This window comes from Megalops cyprinoides, chromosome 7, assembly GCF_013368585.1.
Source record: "Megalops cyprinoides isolate fMegCyp1 chromosome 7, fMegCyp1.pri, whole genome shotgun sequence".
Classification (NCBI taxonomy): domain Eukaryota; kingdom Metazoa; phylum Chordata; class Actinopteri; order Elopiformes; family Megalopidae; genus Megalops; species Megalops cyprinoides.
Window position 1 is genome coordinate 18,487,537 of NC_050589.1, and position 25,522 is coordinate 18,513,058.

General features: G+C 41.3%; 1 protein-coding gene across 1 annotated transcript; it reads right to left on the minus strand.

Moving 5' to 3' along the window:
* Positions 1-7,283: 7,283 nt before the first annotated feature.
* LOC118780751 (transcription initiation factor TFIID subunit 4-like) lies at positions 7,284-23,532 on the minus strand. Its single transcript, XM_036533424.1, has 16 exons — positions 23,301-23,532; positions 22,172-23,155; positions 17,570-17,724; positions 17,323-17,442; positions 16,279-16,392; positions 16,002-16,124; positions 15,782-15,871; positions 15,349-15,585; positions 14,999-15,140; positions 14,367-14,481; positions 12,482-12,651; positions 12,222-12,352; positions 8,425-8,550; positions 7,948-8,004; positions 7,686-7,805; positions 7,284-7,572 (listed from the first exon to the last, which is right to left on the minus strand). The coding sequence occupies exons 1-16, from the start codon at positions 23,530-23,532 to the stop codon at positions 7,405-7,407; spliced, it is 3,084 nt and encodes a 1,027-aa protein (XP_036389317.1). The 3' UTR covers positions 7,284-7,404.
* Positions 23,533-25,522: the final 1,990 nt, after the last annotated feature.

Genomic DNA, 25,522 nt, shown 5'->3' on the forward strand with positions numbered 1-25,522 from the left:
TATGAAGTATGACATTTGTCAGAATTATGTCAACAAATGAATTATACAAGTCAAGTAATGCTATTGAATGTTGAAATAGAGTAAGTAAACAGAGCTAAAAATACGCTACATGAAGAAATCATTTAGAAATATATAAATGCATATTTAAATGAATATTTACTTCTGCAAATACATTTTTCATATGGTTAGTCATTTATTTGAACACAGATGTAAATTTTTCAAATTGAGTGCAATAAATTATCGAAATATTCTATACATATTTGATGTTGGTTTGATGTGGTGGTGTATGGAATCATTCGCAGTTTTGTGTCTTTTGTTTTTGAGGCCGATTCCAGTTGCAACAGACCTTTGACGGCATTTCATTGACCATCAAGTGTTTTTAGTAATCAGAAAACAGCTCAAAAAAAACTGTCCAATTATTGCAGGTTTAAATGCAGTTTTAAGTGTAATTAAAAATTAAAATTACCTTAAAATTACTATTTTAAGGCAATATTTACGTATATCATTTGCACAAATACTGGCATCATTAGCCACACAGCTAGTTTATATGTGTGCTCTTTGAATACATTATACTTGCATGAACATGAACATAGGTCATCCAGATGTTTCATTACTTTTGCAAGCTATTTGGCCAGAGTGAAATACAGGACACATCTTTAACAATGACGCTGTGACCTATAGGCTTAACTCAACCATTTTGTTCATTTCAGTTTTGAGACAATTTATGGGCATACCTAACTGATTTCATTAGGCAATCTCTAGAAAAGAGTCGAGTGTCTTCAAACATTACAGTGAGAAATGTTTAAAATTACTTCCATTAATGTTTTTATTTTAAATTAAAATTTAAGATATTGGGAATTACAATTAGCTTTATATTTCAGCCAGCAGGAATTATGCTCAATTTGTGACTTCACCCTTTCAAATACACAAGTACAATGAGGGTTGGGACCATGCAGGAACTGGGACTGTATGATATTTATCAGTACAGTTTTCACCCCCTGACCCAGTGACCTGAAAAATGGGAAATTGGTTTCAGTTTTCCAATGTTTTCCTCATAAGTATTTGGAAATTTGGATTATTGGAACACATTTTGCCATTTTTATTTAAAACTGAAAGTGGAAATATTGTTGAGGGTTGGACATGAACGCTTTCTAATTTTTCCTGACAGGTGATGACCCTACCATCAGCTCAGGGAAAGCAAAGCACAAAGTGAATGAAAAAAATTCAGTGGCTCAGTGATAAAAACAAGCTGCTTAGTCTAAGATCATTCTCCTTAACCCTGTCTCGCATACCTCTGTGAAGGTGGCACCCCAAATCCACATGTTAAATGATCAGAGAAAAATAAATTGGAATTTCAATAACAAAAGCAAACCAGTTCAGTTCACTGCAACAAGGAATGGAAATTGAACTGATAAATGTTACATTGAACTGCAACTGAACCCTCTCTTCCAACCTAATCATTTCTTCTGAAACCATATACTAGTAGGAGAGCAGAAAGGTTCTCTGCACTGAAGATAATCATGTGTTACTTTTGTCTCCTCTAGAGGGCAGTAAAACGTCTGAATGTTATTGGAATGAGAACTAAGAGATAAATCAGGTGCCATTTAAGAAAGGTGTTACATGGCACAAAACATGAGCAAAACAACATAAACGGTTATTACACTTGGGAACACTCTTGGAAAACATAAAAGGAGATTAAACTGCAGACGATCCTATGCTAAACCACTACAAATGGTCTCTTACCGTTCCCCATGTTGTGTCACACAGCACAGGTCACAATAGCGAATATTTGTTCTCTACTTTATATAATTATTACATTGAAATATTAAGCCTGTATAAATTCTCATATGTTATGATATTTATGGTATGGATACTGTATTCCTAGCTCATGGTCAGGAACATAGCCCCCAGCTTATAAAATTGCACCTATGGAAAAACAGGATTAAATTTGTAACAATCCCATCTATGAGGGATCTCCAAGAATGCACTTTGAGATAACAGCAGGCATCATCTAGTCCGTGATGGTGATGGCTAATGTGCTTTCATTAATCACTTGGTGTGCCAATCAGGAACAGGCATTTTCTTTGGTGTCGCCATCTATAACTACATGCTAGAAAAGGCCAAAATATGTCCTGGCATGCAGCTGTGTTCAGATTTAGCACCATAAATTTAAACTTGTAGGCATATACCCCTTGTGTGTTTTAAGTGGTTCATTCTGAATGCAATCCATGATACACGTATACTCACATGAACATACTGATATTAAAATGAAAGGTTAGAAAAAAATCCTTTATGTTTAACACAACATACTTTGCCATAATATATTAGGTAAGTGAGTATTACATAACGGATTTCAAAAGTTTCATTCTCAAATATGCAGACATTTAAATTTAAATCTGTCCTTTCTTGTCACTTCTTATTTTTAGTGGTCACTTGACACCAGTTTATAGTTGCTGACAAAATACAGAAAAGAATTTTTAAAAAAAAAAAAATATTCAGGTTGTTGATGAATGAGCTTCACTGAAGTAATTACTTAATTCAAAAAGACCATTTGCCTGCATTTCTTAGTTGGGTAAGACACAACCTCAAGTACTTCATATGGCCCCATGCAAGAGGCTGGCTTTAAACTTGTGTAAAATGGTGGGAAGTGGAAGTGAAGAAAATTAATCAATTTTCCCTGGCAGTAATTAGTTGTCATAAAAAGGTTAAGCTTACGTAAAATCTTTAAGGACATCAGATATTGATACTAATTGAGATGTACACGAAATCTTTGACATGGGCCTATGCAATGAGATCTAAAGGAAGTAGCAAACATATAATATCAACAGGATAAAATTTAGTTGCGCTAAATTTCATATCACTCATAGCTTGCCAATAATGTGTTCTTTTACCATTCTGTCACGTTGTACGGACTCCTGATGCGTTGTAGCTACGCTTCACATTAGCTCAGTAACATGCACATATGCATTTTCTTAAACCCGTATATACTCTCTGCATCGAGTGGAATTCATCCACCGTATATCCACAAATAGACTCACAAAAATATCCAATGTCAGCTGAGCGAACGAAGTGAATCTCGCGCTCGTTTTGGAATTAATTATTAATTTTGGCATGAAGATTGTTGCGAACCCTGTTTCGACCCGTGAATTAATTGAGTTCAGACGGTTGTTTTTGTTTTTACATAGGAAGAATATAAATCCAAGGCATTAATAGTTTAGTGTTAGGTGGTTGTGAAGCGCCTCTCTGTGGACAGATGAGCGCAGACTACCATTGTTACACAGGTTCCTCGCATAGACCCATTCGTGCGTAAATATCGGGACTAAATGTTTTCCTGTGTCATATTATTGTCGTGTGTTAAACGATTATTAACATATGAAATAGCATTTGGCTCCAATCTGTTGAAATCAACCTGACGTAACCCGATTGCCTTTTATGCTAATAGATACGGCTCAACAAAGTCAACTCACACGAGCACTGCTCCTGCAGACTCTCCTTGTAATTGATGGACACTTGGCATGCATGGTGCACCCAGCGATTTGTAGAATCCATAAAAAGAGATGTCGAGGTAATTATGTTTGTCATGATATATTGAAAGCAGGAATCGGGAGCTAATCAGAATGCCTGACAGCTGTAGCGTACAGATGCTATCAGACCCCTTGTCCAAGACTATAAAATGAAAGCAGGTCATTTTAACAGGTAGCAGCTGTTCATGGCTAATTTGTTCAATTAAGGGAAGAGGCTGCATGCGGAGGTTGTTTCCTGGCCCAAGAGTGCTACTATTAGGATGTTCTCTTCCTTTCTGGAGACAAAAATGTGCACAGCGTAGTATTTTTCAAATTATCGTAGTACTACACGTTAACTTGCAAAGTGGATTTTTAAATGAAAGATAACATACATTGCTCCAGAAATACGGAAATTCAGAACCCAGGGAAAAATTATGTTACCATCTAATCCTAGACACTATGCCCCCCCCCCCCCCCCCCCCCCCCATATTCATCAGTAAAACAGTATTTTTAAACAGCCCTTTAAATTGTTCTAGACTTTAAAATAATTAGTAGGGTAACTAATTAATCTCAATTAAAATGAATACTAATTTGTTCTACGAATTTGCCTCAGGAGCACAAATGAACAGAAATAAGTTGAAGAAATACACATACTTGTAAACACACCAATTTAAGAACCCATTTATCTCACTTAGGGCTGATGGCAGATGCCTATCGAATGATGTCAAACCCAGATCAGCGTTCAATTAACAGCTCAACCAAACGCAACTAATGCAAGCGCTCAGTCTGAATGGAAAGCAGCAGACGCAGCGCTCCCCCAGGACCAGGGCTGTGCGACACCAAGATCCAGGCTACACCAACATTAAGTCGACCTTGCAGACTGGACTTTCCCATCGCTTGAGTGAACAGTACAGTTCTGACAGACGTGAGGATATGCGCTGCACTGCATGCTGGGAGCTCAGGTTTACGCCCTTGTCCCTCTTCCTCCCTTTGCCCACTGCGTGCCCTCCTGCAGCAGGAGCTGCCTGACTCTCGGGGCGCAGCTGTTCCTTCCACCAGATGTGGTGTGTGAGCGCTCAGGAGACATAATTGGCACAACTCCCTCCAGGACATGGGAACATCAAAGCGCACCAGAGGAGAGCTCTTCCCCCCCGTCGGGGGCGGCTGGAACGGGCCCACCTCGCAGTCCGCTCCGCCCCTCGGCGACCTGGGAAAACGCAGCCCAATAGGACAGGCTGCGCTAATCTGACATGAGAGTATCGCATCCTAATCCTCTTCAGCTGACAGGGAGGCACTTGATGAGTGCCATCAGTATGCATCTCTCAAAACAAATGCGCTTCGCCTCTGGTGTTGCTGGGATTTGACACTGTGAGAAAAAATGTGTGACATCACTCAATGTTACTTTTTCATATGTGAGAAGTAAGCAGTAGGCCTGTTGAGGGCTACACTGACACCTGCACAGAGCAGAAGAAATCAATATGCAAAATTGTATTACTACTGCACTTCAAAGGTTGCACATATACCACACTGTTGACCAGTTTAGTGTGTTAGAAAGCGTAGTTTTGTGGGTGACACATTCAGATTAAATGTTCTCTATAAGGCTTGTAACAATGTTGCTGGATTGCTCTCCGGAATGTTACAGGGCTAATCCTCAAATAAATTTCTCTACTGATTTGGTAATCCCCAGAGGCTTATCTGAAAATAGATAGTGTAAACTAACCACAGTAAGCAAACTTCCTTGCACATGCCAGATGTACTTGTACAGGTTTGTTCCATTCATTCATTGTTGTGAATACCATTTATCCCTGCTTTCATCCAAGCTATCATGCTAATATTGTGGTATTCATGTGATTTTACATTTAGAATTCATTTGTGAAGAAGAATGTGTAACCTAGGTATATTCACATAGTTCAGGTAGTTAAAAATACTAATTTGGGTGACCCTTTAACACACAGAATATGAGATTCAAGGTCCTCATTATTAGTATCTACTAGTGCAGTTAGGTTAAGGGAAACACAGTTACTCTTGCAGTGCAGTAGACTGGGGCTCCTTGGTTTTTTAACTGAAAATTGTGGCATAACAAAACAGTGCCCTCTGGTGGCTACACAAACAAGAGAAACCACTTAAATCAATTTGGTTCAGCCAAGACAGTGAGACACACTCACTCTTTGTGCTTCACTAGTGGACCCACCCAGTGGACACTTCCACTTCACATTAACAACAATTTATTCACTAATTAATGAAATAAGAAGCTACTGGTAAAATTAAGATCAAACTGGGCAAAACAGAGCCATCAACAGCCAGAAAAGTGATTTCTCATTTTTTTAATGGAGTTAATTCCTTCAATCCTCTATAAAACAATAGCAATTAAAAACATCTTTAAGTAAAATATTTACATATAAACAAGTGACTGTGCAAAATTTACAAGAAAAAGGGACACATGTGCCTCTACTTTTCCTGTTTTTGTTCTCTCTGTAAAAGAGGAATGGGGAAAGTGTGTAACAGCTACCAGGCAGCAGTAAAAAAAGAAATACTGATGGGAGAGAAGATTATGGATGCTCTTTCCACTGAATAGTCAAAAAAGGTCTATGTGGTCAAGAACTACCAATGAATTACAGCGATTGTAAGGGGCAGACAAGAGCATGTACAAATCAGATGTACTGTTCTTTTGCTGTTTTAATACAATGCTTGCAAAAAATATAAAGAACCAATTAATATAGTCCATAAAAAAATAGGTACAAATTGGAGTTTCCCTCTGGCATACTTTCTTACTGAAACAGATCTGTCATTGAACGCAGTCCTTCATCAGTAAATTATTTTAGCTTTCACACTTATGTGCCAAAGTAATATAAGATATAAGATACACAATCATTTTTAGAAACTACTACCACTTCAGAAACTAAATCATATCTGAAAACATAGCTCATTCTCATATTGTTCCATCATCTCTAATTAAAACAGTGCAATTAAGGTACATTTATGCAGAGACGTCATTTTTTTATAAAAACATAAAAACTGCATCTACTGCTTTTTTGACTAAAGGGGCTTTTTGTAGCTTTTTTTCATCAAACATTCAAACAGTGGACATTGAATAGACTTTGGAGGCCTAATCCATGCAGTAAAATGCTTGAAGGCAGGCATTACATACATATACACACACACAAACACACACACACACACACACACACACACACACACACACACACACACACACACACACACACAGAGTTATTTTTATATTTGTGTGTGTCTGTGTTTATACATATGTGTATATAACATATACATAAATACACACATACAAGAACAAAACATCATTGACAAAAATGGAAACAGAGAGCACATAGTGACAAGTGACAAATTAAAATTGAAATGAAATGAAATGAAAAAGTAATCAAGCTTGATGCAACAAATAAGTTCAATGAGAGGATGATGAGAAACACTAAAACAGTAGCTAACAATAGCTCTATTTGTGTGTGTGTGTAATATGGCTTACACTGGCAAGAAGGCAACTTACTAAATTAAGAGTAAACGGTCCAGTTAAAAGAATCCACAGGCCATAATAACATTAATAAAATAATCAAAGAAAATTTAAAAATAACAAGAATTATATCTTATAGAAACATTTCAGTTGAATTTCACTTATTTTTCTTTAAAACTGAGGATTTATAGAAACATAAATATAAAAAGGATTTCTGAAGTTGTTACTGAAATTTTGCACATTTGCATGTTACAAAAGCGCCCCCTATAAAGTTTAGAATTTATATATATACTTATATATTTATTAAAATCCAAATAAAAAAATCAAAACAATGACAATAAAACAGTCCCGTGAATGCTAAACTCATGTCTTCTGCCAGGAGTAAGCCTTACAGTCGGAGGTCTTAGCAGCCATTGGGCAGCGCTATTTGAGGAAGGCGCGGTAGAGCAGGTGCGAGTGGCTGGTTTCCCGCTCGTTCTCCAGGCAGAACAGCAGGTCCCTGAGGTTGACACGCGTGATGCGCTGACGGGTGAAATGTCTGGACGCTCCCACGGAGGGGCCGCCCGCAAGGGATGGGCTGGACCCCGAGCCCTTGGGAATCAGGAGAAGAGGAGGAGGGGGGAGAGAGGAAGAGAGAGAAGTAACAAAATCAGATGGGCTTGAGACTTGTGTTTGTTTTGCAGATGTGTGATGTGATGCGGTACCTCTGCTCCGCCCGCGCTGCCAGGGGAGTCCAGTTTCCGCTTCTTCCTGGGTCCAATGGCCGCGAGCGCCGTCAGGTTGGCGTCCCGCTGCCTCATCTGGGCCAGCTCCTGCTGCTGCATCTGATCCACACATAGAATTATGTTAGAGACATCAGCGCTTCTGGGAGCAGTATGCACACACGCGTGAGCATAAGACTGCTGGAGGTCACATTTGCGCACATGGACACACATCTACACAATTGCATGCATCTCTCGTTCCTACCTCTTTGGCCTTTTGTTTCAGTCGCAGCTGCTCAGGGTCTTCCTGCCGTGAACGCGACTGAGGGAAAATTACATTAAAGACAAATTGCATCAACATTTGACTAAGGAGGAATAAAACTGCCATTTCCAGTCTGCACCACTAGGTGAACCATGATCACTCCACACATGATGAATGGAGTGGCATCTGATAGCCACCATGTACGGCTGGGTCAGTTAAGTTTGACCAGGGCAAGACTATGGGTGTTATAAGCCTAAGGACTCTAAATGTGGCATCTTGGGTCATTCCTGAGACGCAGAACAAACTTTACCAACACCTTCAAAGACACTTCCATCTGATGCTAACAATTTAATTAAGACATTTTTTTCCACCTTTGCCAAAATAAACTATGTACTTGAAAAACTGAAGTAATCATTACAGCTGATAAGCAGGGGCTAGACCCATGGCTGAGAGTGCAGGCTGGGGGGAGGGCTTCATTACCTTTGCTGCCTTCATCAGAATCTCCCTCTCCTGCTCTTCCTTCCTCTGCTTCTCCATCTGGTCCAGCTGCTCGAAGAACTTGAGCTGGGCACGCACGTCACTGACCTGCTCGTGCCGGTCATCCTCCTGCGGAGGGTGGGAGAGTGAGAGGGAGAGAGGATTATCCCTACTGCAATTTCATGCAGTCTTTTATCCTCAACCACCACGGTGACCCAGTGGACCTGCAGGGTATCCGACACTGAGGCCTACCTAGTCCGGTTACTCACTCAGGTCATTACTCGTCAAACTGTTAAACTATGTACCTCAGTGAGGCACAAGCAGACAGAGAACCGAAAATCACACCCAGGACTGTCCTTTGGCTCACAGTATACACACAAACATGTGGAAAGTCCAACACACAGACACATACAGGATCAAGCCGCTGACTGCAACCCAAGCCAAGGCACTACAAAATAATTCAAATACAGGATCACTAATGACTGAAATCATGATGGGACTCCTCACAGTATCAGCTCCAAATGATATCCATTGTATGGTGCATGTTTTGCACAATGTGCCTATATGCTGCCCACAGAGTACTGCCCTAAGAAAAGCAGCCCCCTCTCTCCTCAGTCCAAAACTGGACTGTGTAGCTTGTACAGTGGGGTCAGGTATAACCTGTTCAGTGCGGTCAGGTGTGAAACTAAAGTTTTTCTTATACAGCAAAGTTACCAAATTGAATAATTTTGCCAGCGGGAAGCAGGCTTGCACAGAATTTGCAAACCAGATCAACCCACTTTCCCTGTGCAAACACGTGGCTGGAGCTCTAGCGTGTTCACCAGGCATCGTTTGGTTGAGGGAAACCATATGCATATGTCCTCAGAATCGCCAAGAAGTGCTTAATGAGGTTCGAAAAATGTTCACAAAATGCTGTTCCTACATTTCTCCCCAAGAGTACACCAATGCCTGCCAGTACAGTACAGTAATATTTGAGAATATTTATGTGCCTACCGCAGCACCATGTATTTATAACAGCAGCTTAATGTGCACGTTCCTCCTGCCACAGAATAGCTTCCCCCCTCCTTTTAAAAAGTCATATTTTGAGGAGCGAGAAAGGTTATAATAATTTGATTCCAAGCCATCTTAAAAATAGGCAGTGCCTGACAGCGCGCCATCTGCCTCGCACGGCAAAGTTTTAAACGTCTGGGGCACATATTGACACTCTGAATTAAAATCAAGTCTAGCCTCTCAGCACATAAATAATTTAAAGCAATTTAAACATTGACAAGTAGGACAAAACGATGGTACAATAAACTGTCAATGTAAAATGACACCCTCTGATTATAATTTTCGCAGGGTAAATTAATATATATTTTTTCAACAATGACTACAACAGCCATGGAATGCAGCTATATGTTCGCAATGTCTTACCGTTGGTCAAAAGTGACAAATGTAACTTCCAAAGAGACAGCTGGGATAACATGTAATTACAGTATTGTTCTCATTATTCATGTACCACTTTGGATTATTCAGGCTATCACTCACCACAATTACCAAGGACGACAGCTGAATGAAGCTCTTTCATTTCAGACACATGGAAAATGTCATACATTTATATAAATGTTTATATACAGTGAACTCCAGAAGTACTAGCAGTGACACTTTTTGTTGTTTTGACACCAGCACTTTTGAGTTTGAAATTGACAGAAGGAGTACCGGATTAAATGCAGACTGTTAGGTTTAACTTGACGGCATTTTCATCTAAATCGAATGAACCCTTTAGAAACTACAGCAGGTTTTGCACACAGTCCCACCATTTTAGTGTATCACAAGTATCTGGACAATTGGTGTCACAAATTTCATTTATAAGTAAAGTGTGTTTGTTTGCATTGTTAGTATATGCACAAGAGAACTGTTAATGTCTAGTCTTGATTCTAGGCTTTGCATTTTCCAAAATCAACAGGTACATCATTAAGAAGAAAGCATGCAGCTGGCAAGACAAAAGACTGTAGTGGATGACTGAGGAATGCTTTTATTTTTTAGAAATTTTAAAGAAACCCCCTAACAACTGGTCAACAGATCAGGAATACTTTCTGTAGGCATCAATGTGTCAAAAGATTACCATACACTGAAAACTATATCTAGAACTTGAGATACTACACTACAAGATGCATAACACTAGTAAGCCTCACAAACAGAATGGCTATGTTAGTTTTATGAAACATACCTAAATGAGCCGGTGGAATCTCAAGAATAAAGTCTTAACACTTGGGCGTGTATGGCTGCCACTGGAATTGACTCTTTGATGATGTCACTGCTGACGGCATCAGCCAGATGAATTCTGAAGTGTACTGAAACACCTTGTCCGCTCAGATACATCCATATGGCTCCAAAATCAATGCACAATGCTTCATCATGCAGCAGGACAATAGCTCCAAATGCACTGCTATAGCAACCAAGGAGCTGTTCAGGGCCAAAAAGTGTAAAATACTTGACTGGCCAAGGCAATGATCTGAATCTAACTGAGCATGCATTTAACATGTTAAAGCAAGACTGAAGACAAAAAGCCCCCAACACAAGCAGGAACTGAAAATGGGTACAATACAGAAAAAGCCGCCTCTTTGAATATACAATTGAGCAGAAAGGGGTGCAAAGTTTTTGCCTGTGGACTCACACACCCTACCCAGAGCCCTGCCCCTTGCTCCTAGGTAGTTCAGAAGACATCACTGATCTCACTGTTTCCCTGACAGTGCTTGTTCAATGTCAGTTCTCTCTTAGTTCACTTGCACTAAGTGTGCCTACTGATCGCAAAATTTCTCTGTTGCAGATGAAACTGAATTAATAAGTTAAAAGAGGAAAAAAAAAACACTTTGATCACTCTTTGTACATTGTAAATGTTTTACAATGCATCTAAAAAGCAGGGTAGCAAATACACATGTTGTTTATTACAAGTTTAAAAAATTGATTATGGAAACATATTGAAGCCGGGGTGCAAACACAGGCTTGCATAAATGAGCACGGCTGTTAAAATATGAACGGATCAAATAAATAAACAAGCAGTACGACTCTTTAACATTGCTCTCTAATTGCCTCCTTAACAGTGCCCTTTTCCTCACTTGCCGAGAACACCTGTGCTTGAACTGCGGTAAATAGCGTTAACAGGTTTGAGTCAATAAAAAAAAAATCAACACTTAGTTAACAGGCCGTTATTTCATCAGAGAAGACACACAAACAATGAAGTGAAAATTGGATTGTTAACATTTAAATCCTGCTACTTAGGCAACCCGTAGCACTCATGTTTGTTTTTCCTGAAAGCATCTGGAAGATTTCAATTATAAAACATCTTATTCTAGTTGACATTTCAATATGCATTCAAAATTACCTACAAAATTCATTTGTTTATGGAAGTGGAACTGTTTAAGGTCTACATTTTCAGAGTAACAAAACACTGAGATACCTCTGTTAAATAAAGAAAAAAATGCCCTTTAAACTACTTGCCCCAGTATAACTGCAGAGGTTTGAATGCCACAATTCCTTTTCAGCTATATTGTAAGTACATAATACTAGTAGTCATACTGAGTAGTAGTCCTGAGCATACTGTGTATATTCATACAGGCAATATCAGATTATGTGCATTATGGCTGTGTCAGTATGCTGTCATACTCTATGGTATGGTTCCAAAACGGCACAGAGGCTCTTATTCTAATTTCTGCTGCACAGAAAAAACTACAATCATGCCCCAAAAAAAGAGAAACAATGGCTGTGCATGTGTGTATTGTTGAGCAGCAAACTGATACAACGAGCTGCCTTAGGTTTACCTTGAAGGAGGCATTCTTCTGTTGGGCGATCTCTGACACCTTCTCTAAGAGATTCTGCAGTCGCTGCTGTGTGGCATGGGAGACAAAGTTGACCACCTCCGGGCCCAGCTCTGTGATCCCATACTTCTTTCCTGCAGAGGGGGAGGAGAAGGGCGTGCTTGGTAAATCCCACCTATAACAGCGTGTGACAATGTGGGGTGGAGAGAAAAGAGAAGGAAAGAGGGGGAACAGTGAGAGAGAGAGAGAGAGAGCTGGCTCACCAATGTCAAGCACCCTCCTGTGCAACGAGGGTGTGTAGAGAAAGGCCTCGTCCTTACAGGACCGGGTCACCGCGCCCACCAGCTCCGAGTTCGTGGCAAGGATGCGGGCACTCTCCTCGGACAGGTTGACCCCAGCCATGGAGGCCACGTCGTTGATGTCATCGTCATCCCTGGAAACGCAAGAGGACCTTTACATTCTGTCCCCATTTACATGCTTGCTCTTAGGAAGCCACGCAAGCTCAGGATTGGTGGCATGTCTGCCATCTTTTTATGAAATCTGGCACTTAATAATTCATATATTTAGATGTAATGAAGCATTATGACCTCCATTACTGCAATATTCCAAAAGGTAGTGCTTGCAATGCAAAATATCATACCTGACAAGTTAAGAGGCATATTCTGTTCAAATCATTGCATTTTTTTGATGATCATTCCTCAGGCTCTGACTGTCAGCCTATATTAAATATAGCACCAAAAGCTTTTATGAAAAGCTAATATTTCTTCTTTTACCAGCTCTAGGAAACAAGAGTAATTTTAGCTCAACGCCAGGGTGATAAGTGTAATACTCCCTTTTCATATGAAAACTGGAGTTGTACAATACTTAAAGATTAATTTAAATGGATTTTTTTATGAATAATGATGTGAAGCACAACGTGCAACTAGCATGTACAACACAGTATAAAAGCAATATGCGTTTTACATTCTGATGTTCTACTTGGTGCACAGAATGTATCACACACATTGTAAAGTATTTATTGTATTCATGGGTGAGTGAGCTTTCATCAACCCTACAGTGGGTGGCGCTGCCATGTACTTTTAATCAGTGACCTATCTGAGCCAAACAACTCTGCTCCATAGTTAATCCTGATGATTGGCTCAGGTATGTGAGTCACTGATGACACGTGATAACGTCATCCATTTGGTGGTTCATGAAGCCTAAACCTATGCATGCATGTACATATCCATTGTATGCATGTAATGGTTTTGTGTACCTGTCCACAGAGTGAGCACGCTGTGTATATTCATCAGATTATGTGCATTAAGGCTATGTCAGTGTCCTGTAATGTTGAACGGTATGGTTTCAAAGCAGCACCATGGCTCTTCCAATTTCTGCTGCATGTACATGTGTGTCATGTTAAGCACCAAACTGATACATCAAATAGCCTTGCTAGGTAGCTAAACACAGAGGACAATCTAGCTGCTAAAAAAGACAAACACAACTGCCTCCATGTGGGACACCGCAACGGCCTCTCCTGAAACTAGCTAAAGTGGGTATGTTAGTGTTTCTCACCAGGAACATCAAGTAACCCAATCAAAGCAACCTTAGTTTTTATTTGTTTGTGTCTTGTATTGTCTTGTCGTGTATTTTTCCTGCTGAGAACTTCACTGCCTATTCAGCTAATGTTAATGTTGATTCATTCATTTCTCAAAATCAATGGCAGCAGCATGTCAGCTTAATGAATCTAACATACTTTTCATGGATACTTTGAAATTTAAAAAAGCAAATACTCTGAACGATTTTGGCTGTGATTTATTTGTACATTTACTGTGATGTGTGAAAATTATGATTTGTGACACTTCACAAAAAAAAGTTTGCAAAAAAAAATACTGGCAACACTTGGTATGAATTTTGGAAATGACACAAACATAACATATATGTGTATGATGGTAAAAAATTCATTTTCATGCAGAAAATTGTCTAGATAATGACGATAATGCCATTTACAAAGAAGGCAGCTGACAGCCAAGAGCTGAGGGCTCACATGCAAGGTGCCTGGTCAATGTCTCACACACACAGAGAAGCATAGTACTCTCATTGCCCTCACTGTGCCCTTAACCCTCCCTATACTGTAAAGCACCACGACTTGTTTCCTGTTCTGCTGACCTGAAGGAACCTCCGCCTGCCTCTTTCAGCTTGTTCTTCTGAGCTGCAGAAGCCACAGACTGACAAACAGGGGACACTCTGGCTCCCGGTAAGACGCCTTGCTTCACCATAGGAACTGAGAGAAAGAGAAATGGAAACATGGGCCAGAGAGTGAGGTAAGATGGAACATAAGAATCTCCACAACCATACTACAAGCCTGTCTGGTATTCCTTATGTTCATTTATCAGCCACAAGGGGGCAGCACGTCCCAGCTGTCACAAGACAGAAATCACAGTCATCTGAGTCAGACTGGGAACAGTGCTTCTCACATTATTGCATCTAGAAGCTAATAGTTGCTGGCTGTAGACAAAGGCAATATTATCTGGCTAGACTTCTTCTGTCATAGTCTCTCTGGCTCAACAGAAAATCACAGTAGATGTCAGACCACTTAGACGAGGCTTATCTTTTGATTTGGCTGTGTCACATTGGAACACTTGTTAGGCATATCTAGTTCCAGAAAAATAAACTGTGCTGTATGAGAAACATATTACATGTACTACAAATACTCTGGTGACCTGTACAACCTAAATAAATATTTACTCAGCATGACGGCGCAGCACCTAAAGAATGTGCATGCTGACATGTACACACACCTGTCTGGAGCTGCTTCACCACCTGTGGCTGGCTCAGCACGAGGCGACTTTGAGGCTGGCGGAGTGTGACCATGGGGGTCTGCGTCAGGGCCACCTGGGGCGGCCGTACAATCGACGCCTGCTGCTGGGACTGCTGGAGGATCTGGAGATTCAGAGTATGGAAATGGGACAGATTAGGCTCATATTGACCGAGACCAAAAGCAGTGATGTGTCCTGACCTGGCCGTGCGCATCCACAAACACTTCTGACTTTCCATAAAAACAGTGCTCTGAGGGGCAGCAGGGTCTGGTCAAACAAACCCAAAGGCTCAGCCAGATGAATAACAACAGGTGGTGGTGGGAGGGGCTTACCAGTGAAGCCGGCTGGCCGGGCTTGCCTTGTGCTGGCTGAGCCAGGCTGATGACGGGCTGGTGCAGGGTGCTGGTGACGGTTGCGGTGGTCTTGCCAGGGGTGCGCTGCACGGGGCTTCCCAGGACCACAGCAGTTAGCGCAGTGGTGGTGGGCTGGCCACCAGGCTGCTGGAACTGGCTCTGCTGGATGAAGGCCGCCGAGTCTGGGGTCAGCTGCCGCAAGGCCGGGAGACTTCTCTGATCCGACGGGAGAAAGGGATGGAGGAGAGAAGGTTATCCTCCACCTCCATCCTCCAGAATTTATCCTCCACCGAGTTCACACATTTCATTATTTTTGCAATGAAAAAGGTTAACTGAATGGCTATTGCAGCAGTACTCTTGTTAAGAGAAAAGGGATTGTGGATGCATTTTCAGGCCTTGTTACCAGCATTACCTTAAGGAAAGGCACGAGATATGGCTGAGGTGAGGAGTTGAGCTCCTGGTATAATCTGCTGGTGAAATCTTCGGCTTCCAGCTTTCCTTCCTTTACAGATTATTAAAAAAGTGTGAGAAGTTAGGTACAGTACGTATGGCTGATTAACATAAGCATGGCTAACAAAAGCTGGAGTATTAAAACTCTCAAGATACAGTAGGTCTCAAGGCTTCATGCTTACCAAGAGGTTTTTCACCAATTCTTTCACGTTGGCTGCAGTCTCTGTAGACTGCTTTCCACTGGATGCCAGTTTGATCAGCGTGGAGAGGAAATTCTTACACTTCTTCACATTTTCCAAGGTTTCCTGCACACCACACAAAGGAGCCACCATGAGCTAGACTCATTCCCGAACGCAGCGCTGCCTTTGCTGTGGTGTCTGATCCTAGTCTCGTTAGAAGTCACTAATAGCCAGGGACGTTAAGTGTGCCAGTGTGCGGCCCACAACCCTCATCTCTCACCGTCGCCGTGACTGTGGGGGTCCCTGTCACCGTCCTCTGTGCCACACCTGGCTGCACCGGAGAGGTTGTCCCGACAGAGGTAGGCATAGCCGATCCGCTGAGCATGATGGGATTCTGGAGGGGGGTGCATTGAGATGTGCACAAAAAATCAGCTAAATCACATCACCACATCATATATATTATTACATTGACTCCTGTAGACTATACAGCAGGGCAGCAGTGTAGCATAGTGGTTAAGGAGCAGGACTCATAACCGAAAGGTTGCCGGTTCGATCCCCGCTGGGATGCTGCTGTACCCTTGGACAAGGTACTTAACCCACAATTGCCTCAATAAATATCCATAAATGTATAAATGGATAACATTGTAAAGAACTGTAACGTATGTAAGTCGCTTTGGATAAAAGCGTCTGCTAAATGAATAAATGTAAATGCATACATCTATGAGTCACTGGGCAGGAATGCGGAATGACTTTTCATGGATGTCAGTGGACACTAGACACTCATTTTCATGGAACAATGTGTATTAGGCTTTCTGTGTCAACAGGAATATGGCCTGCTGCTGTGCTAAACTTCTTTTTTTCCCTTGAAATTCAAATTCTTCAATAACTTCACAATAGATATTTTTTGGTGAGTGGACATTCATATGATAAAAGAAGAATTCATACCACCGGAAAGCAGTAAGCTTGATGGCATGCAAATACTTAGAACAGACAGTAAAGTCAGGCTGTAACCTGATCTGGCACCAATCACAGTCCTAAATATCCATTCAATCTCTTAAGCACAGATTTTGGTAGATACAATACGTTCAGAATGACGAGAGCGCTGGCTAACTATAATTAGACAATAAAACCAGGCTTTAACTGGATCTACTGGCCGTGTCAATGAGTGCATGTGAGTGCCATGGTGACATACGCGCTTGAATTTCACAATAAAGGGAATGAACAAGTGGCAGAGAAAGCTGAGAAGGAGATGGGCACCAGGGTAACCGAAAGAGGTTTATGGGTTTTGTCCTGGCTGCCTTCCCCTCCATGGATCTGTACTCACCTGCAGGACAGGAGGTCTCTGCAGAGTGGTGGTGGCCTGCACAGTGCCCTGGGTGGGCGTGGCCTGCTTGATGATGGTTGTGGGTGTGACCTGCCGAGTGAGGATGGGGGTGCCAGGAGCCTGGAGAACAACAGGAGTGGAGGGGTGTGATGTTCTTTTGATCGAATTGATTTCGGTATAAAGGATGCTTGCATAAAACGAGTGTGACATTTGCACCGGGCGAGTGTCATGAAGGCCTGCAGCTTACCTGGACTGAGGAGAGCTGGATCGGCGGACTGCTGGTGGGGGTGGTAGGTCGTGGGGCCATGGCACTCTGGGACTGTGACTGCGCCTGCATCTGAGCCAAAGTCTGCTGGTGGATCATGAGCAGCTGGCCGCTGTCACTGCGCACCAGAACCACACCTACGCAGACATATGCAGACTGGGGTTAGCAGCAGCAAACTGAAAGACACACACCCATGCGCCCCCTACTGACTCCAGTCGCTCCAGTCCTCTTTCTCCTATTTAAAATCAGGAAAGCTGTCAACCCTCCTTAAGATAAAAAGCAGTAGATCTTAAGGCAGGACAGCTTGAGTGTCACACACATTCAGGGTGACCTGAAAACAAGCCCTCTGGCACCACAGACCCATTCAACACGATCATCCTCTTCTTAATTACCTTCACACCTTCAAACTGAAGAGCTAATTTTTTTTTCCCCACTTCTAGGATGTGCATAAATAAACATGTACAGTATGTACAAACCTATTTATTATTTGTGTGTATGTGGAATAAGCAAGTGTATTCCTGAAATTACATCACCTTGAACTTTCTATTGAGTATAAAAATAAAAAATAAAATTTGACGGGTTCAATGAATCTTTGAAAATAAATGCAGAGAAAGAAAGCTCTAAATCCACCACAGAAAGTGCTAACAATCAGTGCCTACACAACATGGACTGGAGCAGTCTCCAGCAGTTATACACCTAGAGTGTCAACCTGCCATCGGCAAAGACTTTTCAACCAATGAGCTAATCAGAGAGCTGGAGGGTGTCGCTTGTGGGAAACTGGAACTTCCACTGTAGCAAATACACAACAGGCAATGTTTTCATTGTGTGCTTTCCAAAAACCAATCCAACCATGAACAATTCTAAAAATCAAGTGTCAATAAATTTGCAGGGCTTACATACAAACACTCAGATATAAACAGGAGCACATGGTTAGGCTATTGTTTTGGTTAAACAGACCAGCTACATTAAAGATCATCTCCCATCTAACTTAACAACCCTTACTATCATCATGACAGATGTTGTTTGCAGAGCCTGAGGTACAAATGAAATCTGACAAAAATGTGTTCAGTTAACTTAGAATCAGAAGGTTATCAGAAAAGGATGCTTGATTGCCACCTGCTCTTCTGGCCTGGAGTGATTGTTTTGTTATCCCTGAACAGACTCAGTGCAGATTCAAAGAAGTGTCTGCCCTGTCTCCATGGCAGGTCTTGTACTGTCAGCGAGCAGTAATTAGTCCAAATCACCAGACCTCCCTGGTTAAGGGCCATAAAGCTGGGGTGTAGAGGCCTTTAGTACAGCCTCCTTGCACAGACCCTACAAGAGTAAAGCTTTAACTGTTTGCCTCCAATTGTTAACTCTAAATGGCATGCTAATCAACTACATTTGTTAATGGGATAAAATAACAGAAAACCAGACTTACAGAGCAATGAGCTCAACTCCACTCATTACTCAGTCTGGCTCTGCCCACTGTGGAAAGCGTTCAACGACTCTCTAACCAACTTCACAGAACATTCATTTACAGATGAATGGAATTTAAATGGATTATCAGTGCAATCTCTTGTTTTGATATATTTCATAAAGTGCTGTTCTTCACAGTTAGATGTGCTTAGGATGCCTAGGGCCCTATCGAATTCATGCTAAGAAAAAAATCTGATGGAAATGCATATTCATACATGAAAAGTCAATAGGGCCTTTCTGATCACAAACATAAAATCAACACAGAAAGATTTTACACTATACACTTACAGTTAAAGCATCCAAGTTAGGTCAGACAAGATCCTTGACAATAAATTGATACATAGTGCACTTTAGCTGCACTCACCCACCCTCTCTCACATCTGCACCAGGGTGTCCATTGCAAGTTTGCCTACTGATAGATGTTGTTAGCAAGCTAGCTCCCAATCTACTATATCAACCACCAGCAACAAAAACTGTAAAAAAGTAAGTACTAGATATTAAACAATGTTCCCCAAGTGCATGGATGGACATTTTACAGTCAACTTCTATGAATTGGGGGATTCCTATTTTTACATTTTGCAAGCACTCAGGTTGACTGGGGAGCATACCAGCGAAATCGTGATGATATGTAAACAATTACAGTAGTGCTGTGCAGAGCTCTTTCATGGAGATAGTGTTGTAAGGATGCATGAAATGATCAGATGCAAGATGGGAGTTTTACCATCCATATGGAGGCTGATTTTCCATACAAAAATCTTTAGGAGAAGAGGAAGTATTTTTCTTATTTGAAATACAGAACATAATGTGGCTAGCTTAATGGTTTGAGGCAATATCAACGCACCCTTCACATTATTGGTAGACTAATTTAAAGAGTTAGTTACAAGAAGGCCAAAGAAAATCCTTTTTCCTTAACAAAATTCATTAGCGCAAAGTACAATCAACATTGAGCTGGACTGTAATAACAATAAATGAAGTATTAATATATCCCAGTGTTGATATGTAAAAGCCGTGAACATCACTTCTCTTGACTGTGTCTGTGCAATGTCACCTGTATTCTGGATAACAGCCAAACCTACTTAATCTCGCTAAATTAGCTATGCTTACAGTGAAAAAGTTGACCTTGGTCTATAAATAGTAACAAGCTACTGACATTGATCCAACATCTTATGAAGTCAGAGCAATCAGCACTGATGATGGTTACTTAATATGACTGAAATGTCTGCACCACTGCACTTCAGCTTGAATCATGCAGTAATTAAGACAAATCTGTCATTTCTAAACTTTACTGGGATATCCCCAAAGACACTAATGTAATAGGGAGGAACCAGCAAAACTACCAGCAGCCATTTAATAATTTACACCCTTACAATATTAAGCAGTGTACTGTTTGACAGTAATACCTGATAAATATGCAAAATGTTTTTACACATTTGTTGTGTTTACAATGTGGCAAGAGCAACTCATTTCAGTATTATCAACAAATTGCTTGGTTACTCAGAAGATCAAAAACACTGCAATTTATAGATTATGCATTTAGAAAGCATACATTTTTTATACATTCATTTTCTTAAGCATTTTTAAAATGTTGAAATAATGTTCTGTGCATTGATTAAAGAGTTCTGGATGAGAGTACTTGAGCAAACTGGCAAACTGGCAAAATTATAACAGGCGAATAGGCAAAATTCCAAAAATCATGTTTGGAAACCACAGTTTTGCATGCAATCCGCATATCTAAAAAATAAACCCCCTTGACCAAAACAAAGTCAAATAAAACCAAAATAGTGATTAACTATGCCACTGATCAGGCTTCCTAGACCTAGACCTAGGATTCTTGTGTTGTAGAGACATATGCAAGTGAAATACTACCAGGCCTTGCAGTACTCAAACACTATCAAGTGTGCAGCAATTTACCAAGGCACAAATAAAAATCATAAATCAAACTTGATCAGCAAGCCTCCATCAAGATTTGTTTTTCGTTAGCAGGGCTTAACTTGAACAAATCTAAATGACATAGGAAAAATTACATAATGTTAGTGTGACTGCAACCCTTACTAAACGTTCCATGTTTGGCGTGCTTGGAGGCTGCTGTAAGGGGCCCACTATACCACCATGTTAGACAAGCTATTTAACTCAAATGGGTGACCATGGGCGTCAGTTTCTTTTGAAAAGTGCTGGGGACAACGACGGGTTCAACGTGTTCATCTAACTAAAGGCTTTCAAAAAGTGGTGGGGACGAATTGCGCCACGAGAAAAAGTGGTGGGGACATGTCCCCAGCGTCAATGACGCCTATGCGAGTGACCGAGAATATCCATTCGCTGCCTTTAGTCTGTCACACAACCACTATTCATGGGATGGTCAGCGCTCGTGCCTTAATTTAGGGATTTCGCTGCAATTACACACGACAGATATGAAGAAAATATGCAATTAATAGCCCAATATTAAAATACCACCCAGTCATCCCAATCCATATAGAAATATAGGATTAAAAGTTATTTTGAAAAGGAAAAAAATATGTGCGTGGATCAGTTTCCTACGTTTTTTTCCTCTAGAGTGCATTAGCATATGGTGAGCGATGAGCTTATAAAAACTATGACTTTACATTATAGTAATGCAGAGTGGAAACCTATTACCTGTTTTGCGCGATCGAGTTTCGTTGAACAGGTTTGTTCGCCAGTTTAAAACTGGTATTTGAGAACAGACATTTTATACAATACATCCTATGTCTGAGAATCAATCAACACATGTAAAATTGTTCACATGTAGCAACACAATGATCCCGGACTTATTTAAGGATGGGTAACTGATATTTACATTTATTCATTTAGCAGACGCTTTTATCCAAAGTGACTTCCATAGGTTACAGTTCTTTACAATGTTATCCATTTATACAGCTGGATATTTTTACTGAGGCAATTGTGGGTTAAGTACCTTGCCCAAGGGTACAGCAGCAGTGTCCCAGTGGGGATCGAACCGGCAACCTTTCGGTTACGAGTCCTGCTCCTTAACCACTATGCTACACTGCCGCCCAGTGATATGCTAACTAACGTGTCTTCTCCAAATCTGGAAAAAGCACATTTTTCCTGGGACCTCAATATTAACAGTATTCTTATAAGGGGAAACGTTACCTGGAGGAAGCTGAATATTCTGGATGTTTGGCTGATTCTGGGGAGTATGGGGGAGTCTTGGTGCCAACACCTGTGGCGTAATGGCTCGTATCCCGCCAGGTGTTGCAGCAACCGTTGCTGAAGTGGAGGTCCTAGTTACATTCTGCAAAACGGGGCTTTTCCCAATTGCTCCTGCTGTCGACCCACTGGTCACGGGTTGCAGAGCGCTTTGCATGGGCTGGCCAAGATTCACGTTACCTGCATTTGCAACGACACCTGCTGCCACAGTCTGAGGTGTGGTTTGTATGATAGTTTTAGGCAACTCTGACTTGATGACAGGCAATCCCCCACTCACACTGGCGGGGGACTGGCTGCTATTTAAAAGTGGAGTCTGTAAAGGTATCCCCGAAGCAACAGTAGTTGTCAGATTCGCTACATTGATGGTATTATTACTCCCATTTGGCGTCGTACCGGGTCCCGACGTTTGCATAGGCGGCCTCACAAGTGTAACGGTAGGTCCACTGCTCAGACTTGTTGCCTGAGAGGAGATTACTGTCGAAGTAACAATGTTCTGTGCATTCACTAAAGAGGTCTGGATGACAGTACTTGAGGTTGGAGGCAAAACTGCGCTTACAGTTTCTTTAACAACTGATCCAGGTCCGTTGTTGACAACTGTGGAAGCAGACACAGTGTTAATGCTGCTGCTGCTACCACTCGATGTACTTGACACTGGCGTCCCGGTGAAAGCGGCGACACTTCCTGAATTGTGAGAGTTTATTACTACATTACTGCCATTCAAAGTTTGTGCCCCAGATGTCCCGATTTTTCCGTTGCCCACTCCATGATTGGGCACATCGGTTACCATGGCACTGACAGCAACTGTCTTGCCTTGGCTAAGCCCCACTGGTGTCTCTGACCCAGCCGCTGATGTGATTCCTGTTGCTGCATCCATAGCTGAACCCTGGGATCTCGTATTATTAATAACACCCCCTTGCACTCCAGCCCCTGTTGGAATGGAAAAAAACGAGAATACGAGGGAAAATACTAACGCGCATAAGACATTGTGGAAAAGTATTTTTCAATGTTCTTTTAAAGGGAGAAGTGTATAACCAAACAATGTTTAGCTAGCTACAGCATTACTGTGCATTACCTGCTTTAGCAAGCTCTTGTGCAAGTCCCATTTTGCTTTCCTGGACATTGGAATTACCTCCTACCCCGGGGTTGGCAATATGGTTCGTTATCGCCTGTACCCTTACATCGGAGTTCCCATGACCCGAGCCAGTGAGCTCGGACTCAAGGGATCCCACAAGATCGCTAACTACTTTCTCGTCCACCTCTGTGTTAAAGAAAACCTCATCTAGCAGATCAGAGCCCGCCGCCATCTTTACTCTGTTATGAACTGAGGGGGGGGCTCATACCAAGGGCCGCGCATGCGAGAATGCGTGTAACGTCAGAAGCGCTGGGATTCCGGACTGTTTTGATTGGTTATTTTCAGATTTAAAGCGCGAGGCAAATGGCTGGTAATGTCATTACTGAGTGAGTAGAGGATGAGATAGTATGTTCAACAAGGGAGCTGTTGCGGAATGCGTAAATGGACATTTGATATGATATGATATGCTTACGGTTCTTTGTCAGTACAGTGTAGCCAGCTGGGGATGAATGGATATAATTATGCTATCTGTGCTGTTTTTGAGTAGTGTGAAGCTCTTAAAATGAAACGGATTGTTTTGTTCCTTTTGCCTTTTACGCTTACACTTCAAGATGGCTGCGTTGTTTTCGTTCTGTACCGCTACAAGCTGATGATAAGCATGGGATGGCGCTACACCTGTTTGCTGCCAAGTTCTGTTGTATCTAACTAGCGCTGTCGAACAATTGTGCGTACGCTTGTTCAGGGAGTTGACTTAGCTAGCTTTTCGAAGTCCTTATGGCATGACGTTTTAACATTAATCCTCGGATTCTAATGTCAGCTACTTTGGAACAGACCAAAGCTAACAAGCTTTCAAAGGCCTATGTAAAACGTACTGGATATGTGTAGTTAGCCAGTTAGCAGAACCGTTATAGCAAATAATTGTTTTATGATAGAACTTTTCTGATAACTTTCAGATAAAATTTGGTACACATGTCTCGAAAGCTAGTTAGCCAGTGCTCCCCATCTGACCTCCCGCACACGGTTTATGGGCTTAGCGGGGATTTATCTTGCAACCTGCTTGCGTGCGTTGTCCCAGCTAATAGATGTAGTAGCTAGCTAACTTAGAGGTTAGTGAAAGGCCATTGTGAGGGGGGGAAGCAGCTCTCAGTACGTAGCTGATGGACTAACTGGCTACACAATCAGTTTCAATGAATGCTGAGGAATGAGTTTGTCTCGATTTAATGCCGCCTTGTCTTGGATTTTGATGTGATTTACGTAATAAAGAACACTACCTGTTGTCAGACCAAGCGAAGACGTGCACAATCTGTCGTGTGTCGGCAAAGTTTTGGTTTTATCTGTATACGTACGTAAACTAAACATTTTCACTTTGTTGCAATGCACAAGTCTTGCATGAAAATTGACACGTTAAGTAATTTGAAGCATTTTGCTATCATATACCGCCAGCCTCGTAGCTGTTGCTCCTGGTCCATGTGCTTTCTCGCTCTTGGACCATTGCAGCTCCTTGTCTGACGTCTGCCAAAATAAACTTTGAAAACCACTTGCAGTTACTGTGATGCCTACTGTCTTATGTGTGCCACAGCTATCCAGCGCTACTCTTCACACAATTGTACGTTTCAAAACCTTAATCCAGGCATACTGTGTTATGCACACTGCTCCTATATGCATACAAACCCACATCGCTCCCAAAATCACTACTGATAATCATCTGTCTTCCACATTTGCTGCCACATGGTATTTGCACTTACACCCTTAATGTTGGAATGAGCTACCCATCACCACCACCAAGAAGAGCAGAATCACAGACCACCTTTTGTGACCTTCTGAAGAACCTGTAGTCCTACCATTTTATAACAAAATTAAGCATTACATTTATTCATTTGGCAGACCCTTCATCCAAAGTGACATACAAGTGTGGCAGAGTATAAGCAAAAAAATCCACATCAGAAGTCAACAATATTAGAAGCAAACAGATAAAATAATTTTTCCAAAGTCTGCTAACTTACAGGCTAAAGGTTTGAAAAAAATCATTTAAACAGCATTTAACATCTATTCCAGTATTCAGCTAAACGAGGTTCAGTTATTTGTCAGACTTTTTTTATGATTATCATTTCTGCATTAGACTGTTTCACAGAACTGGTTGCTTAAATTCAAGATTATATCAGTTTATGTTATCATAACTACATGTTTAAATGGAGTACATGTAGCTGAAGTGCTTTATTGTA

Coding starts and splice junctions, on each gene's coding strand:
- LOC118780751 (XM_036533424.1), bottom strand. CDS start 23,532: ATGGCGGCGGGCTCTGATCTGCTAGATGAGGTTTTCTTTAACACAGAG. Junction 15,586..15,781: donor ATCTCGTGCCTTTCCTTAAG/GTAATGCTGGTA, acceptor CCGTCGGATCAG/AGAAGTCTCCCGGCCTTGCG. Junction 8,005..8,424: donor TTCTGATGAAGGCAGCAAAG/GTAATGAAGCCC, acceptor ATTTTCCCTCAG/TCGCGTTCACGGCAGGAAGA.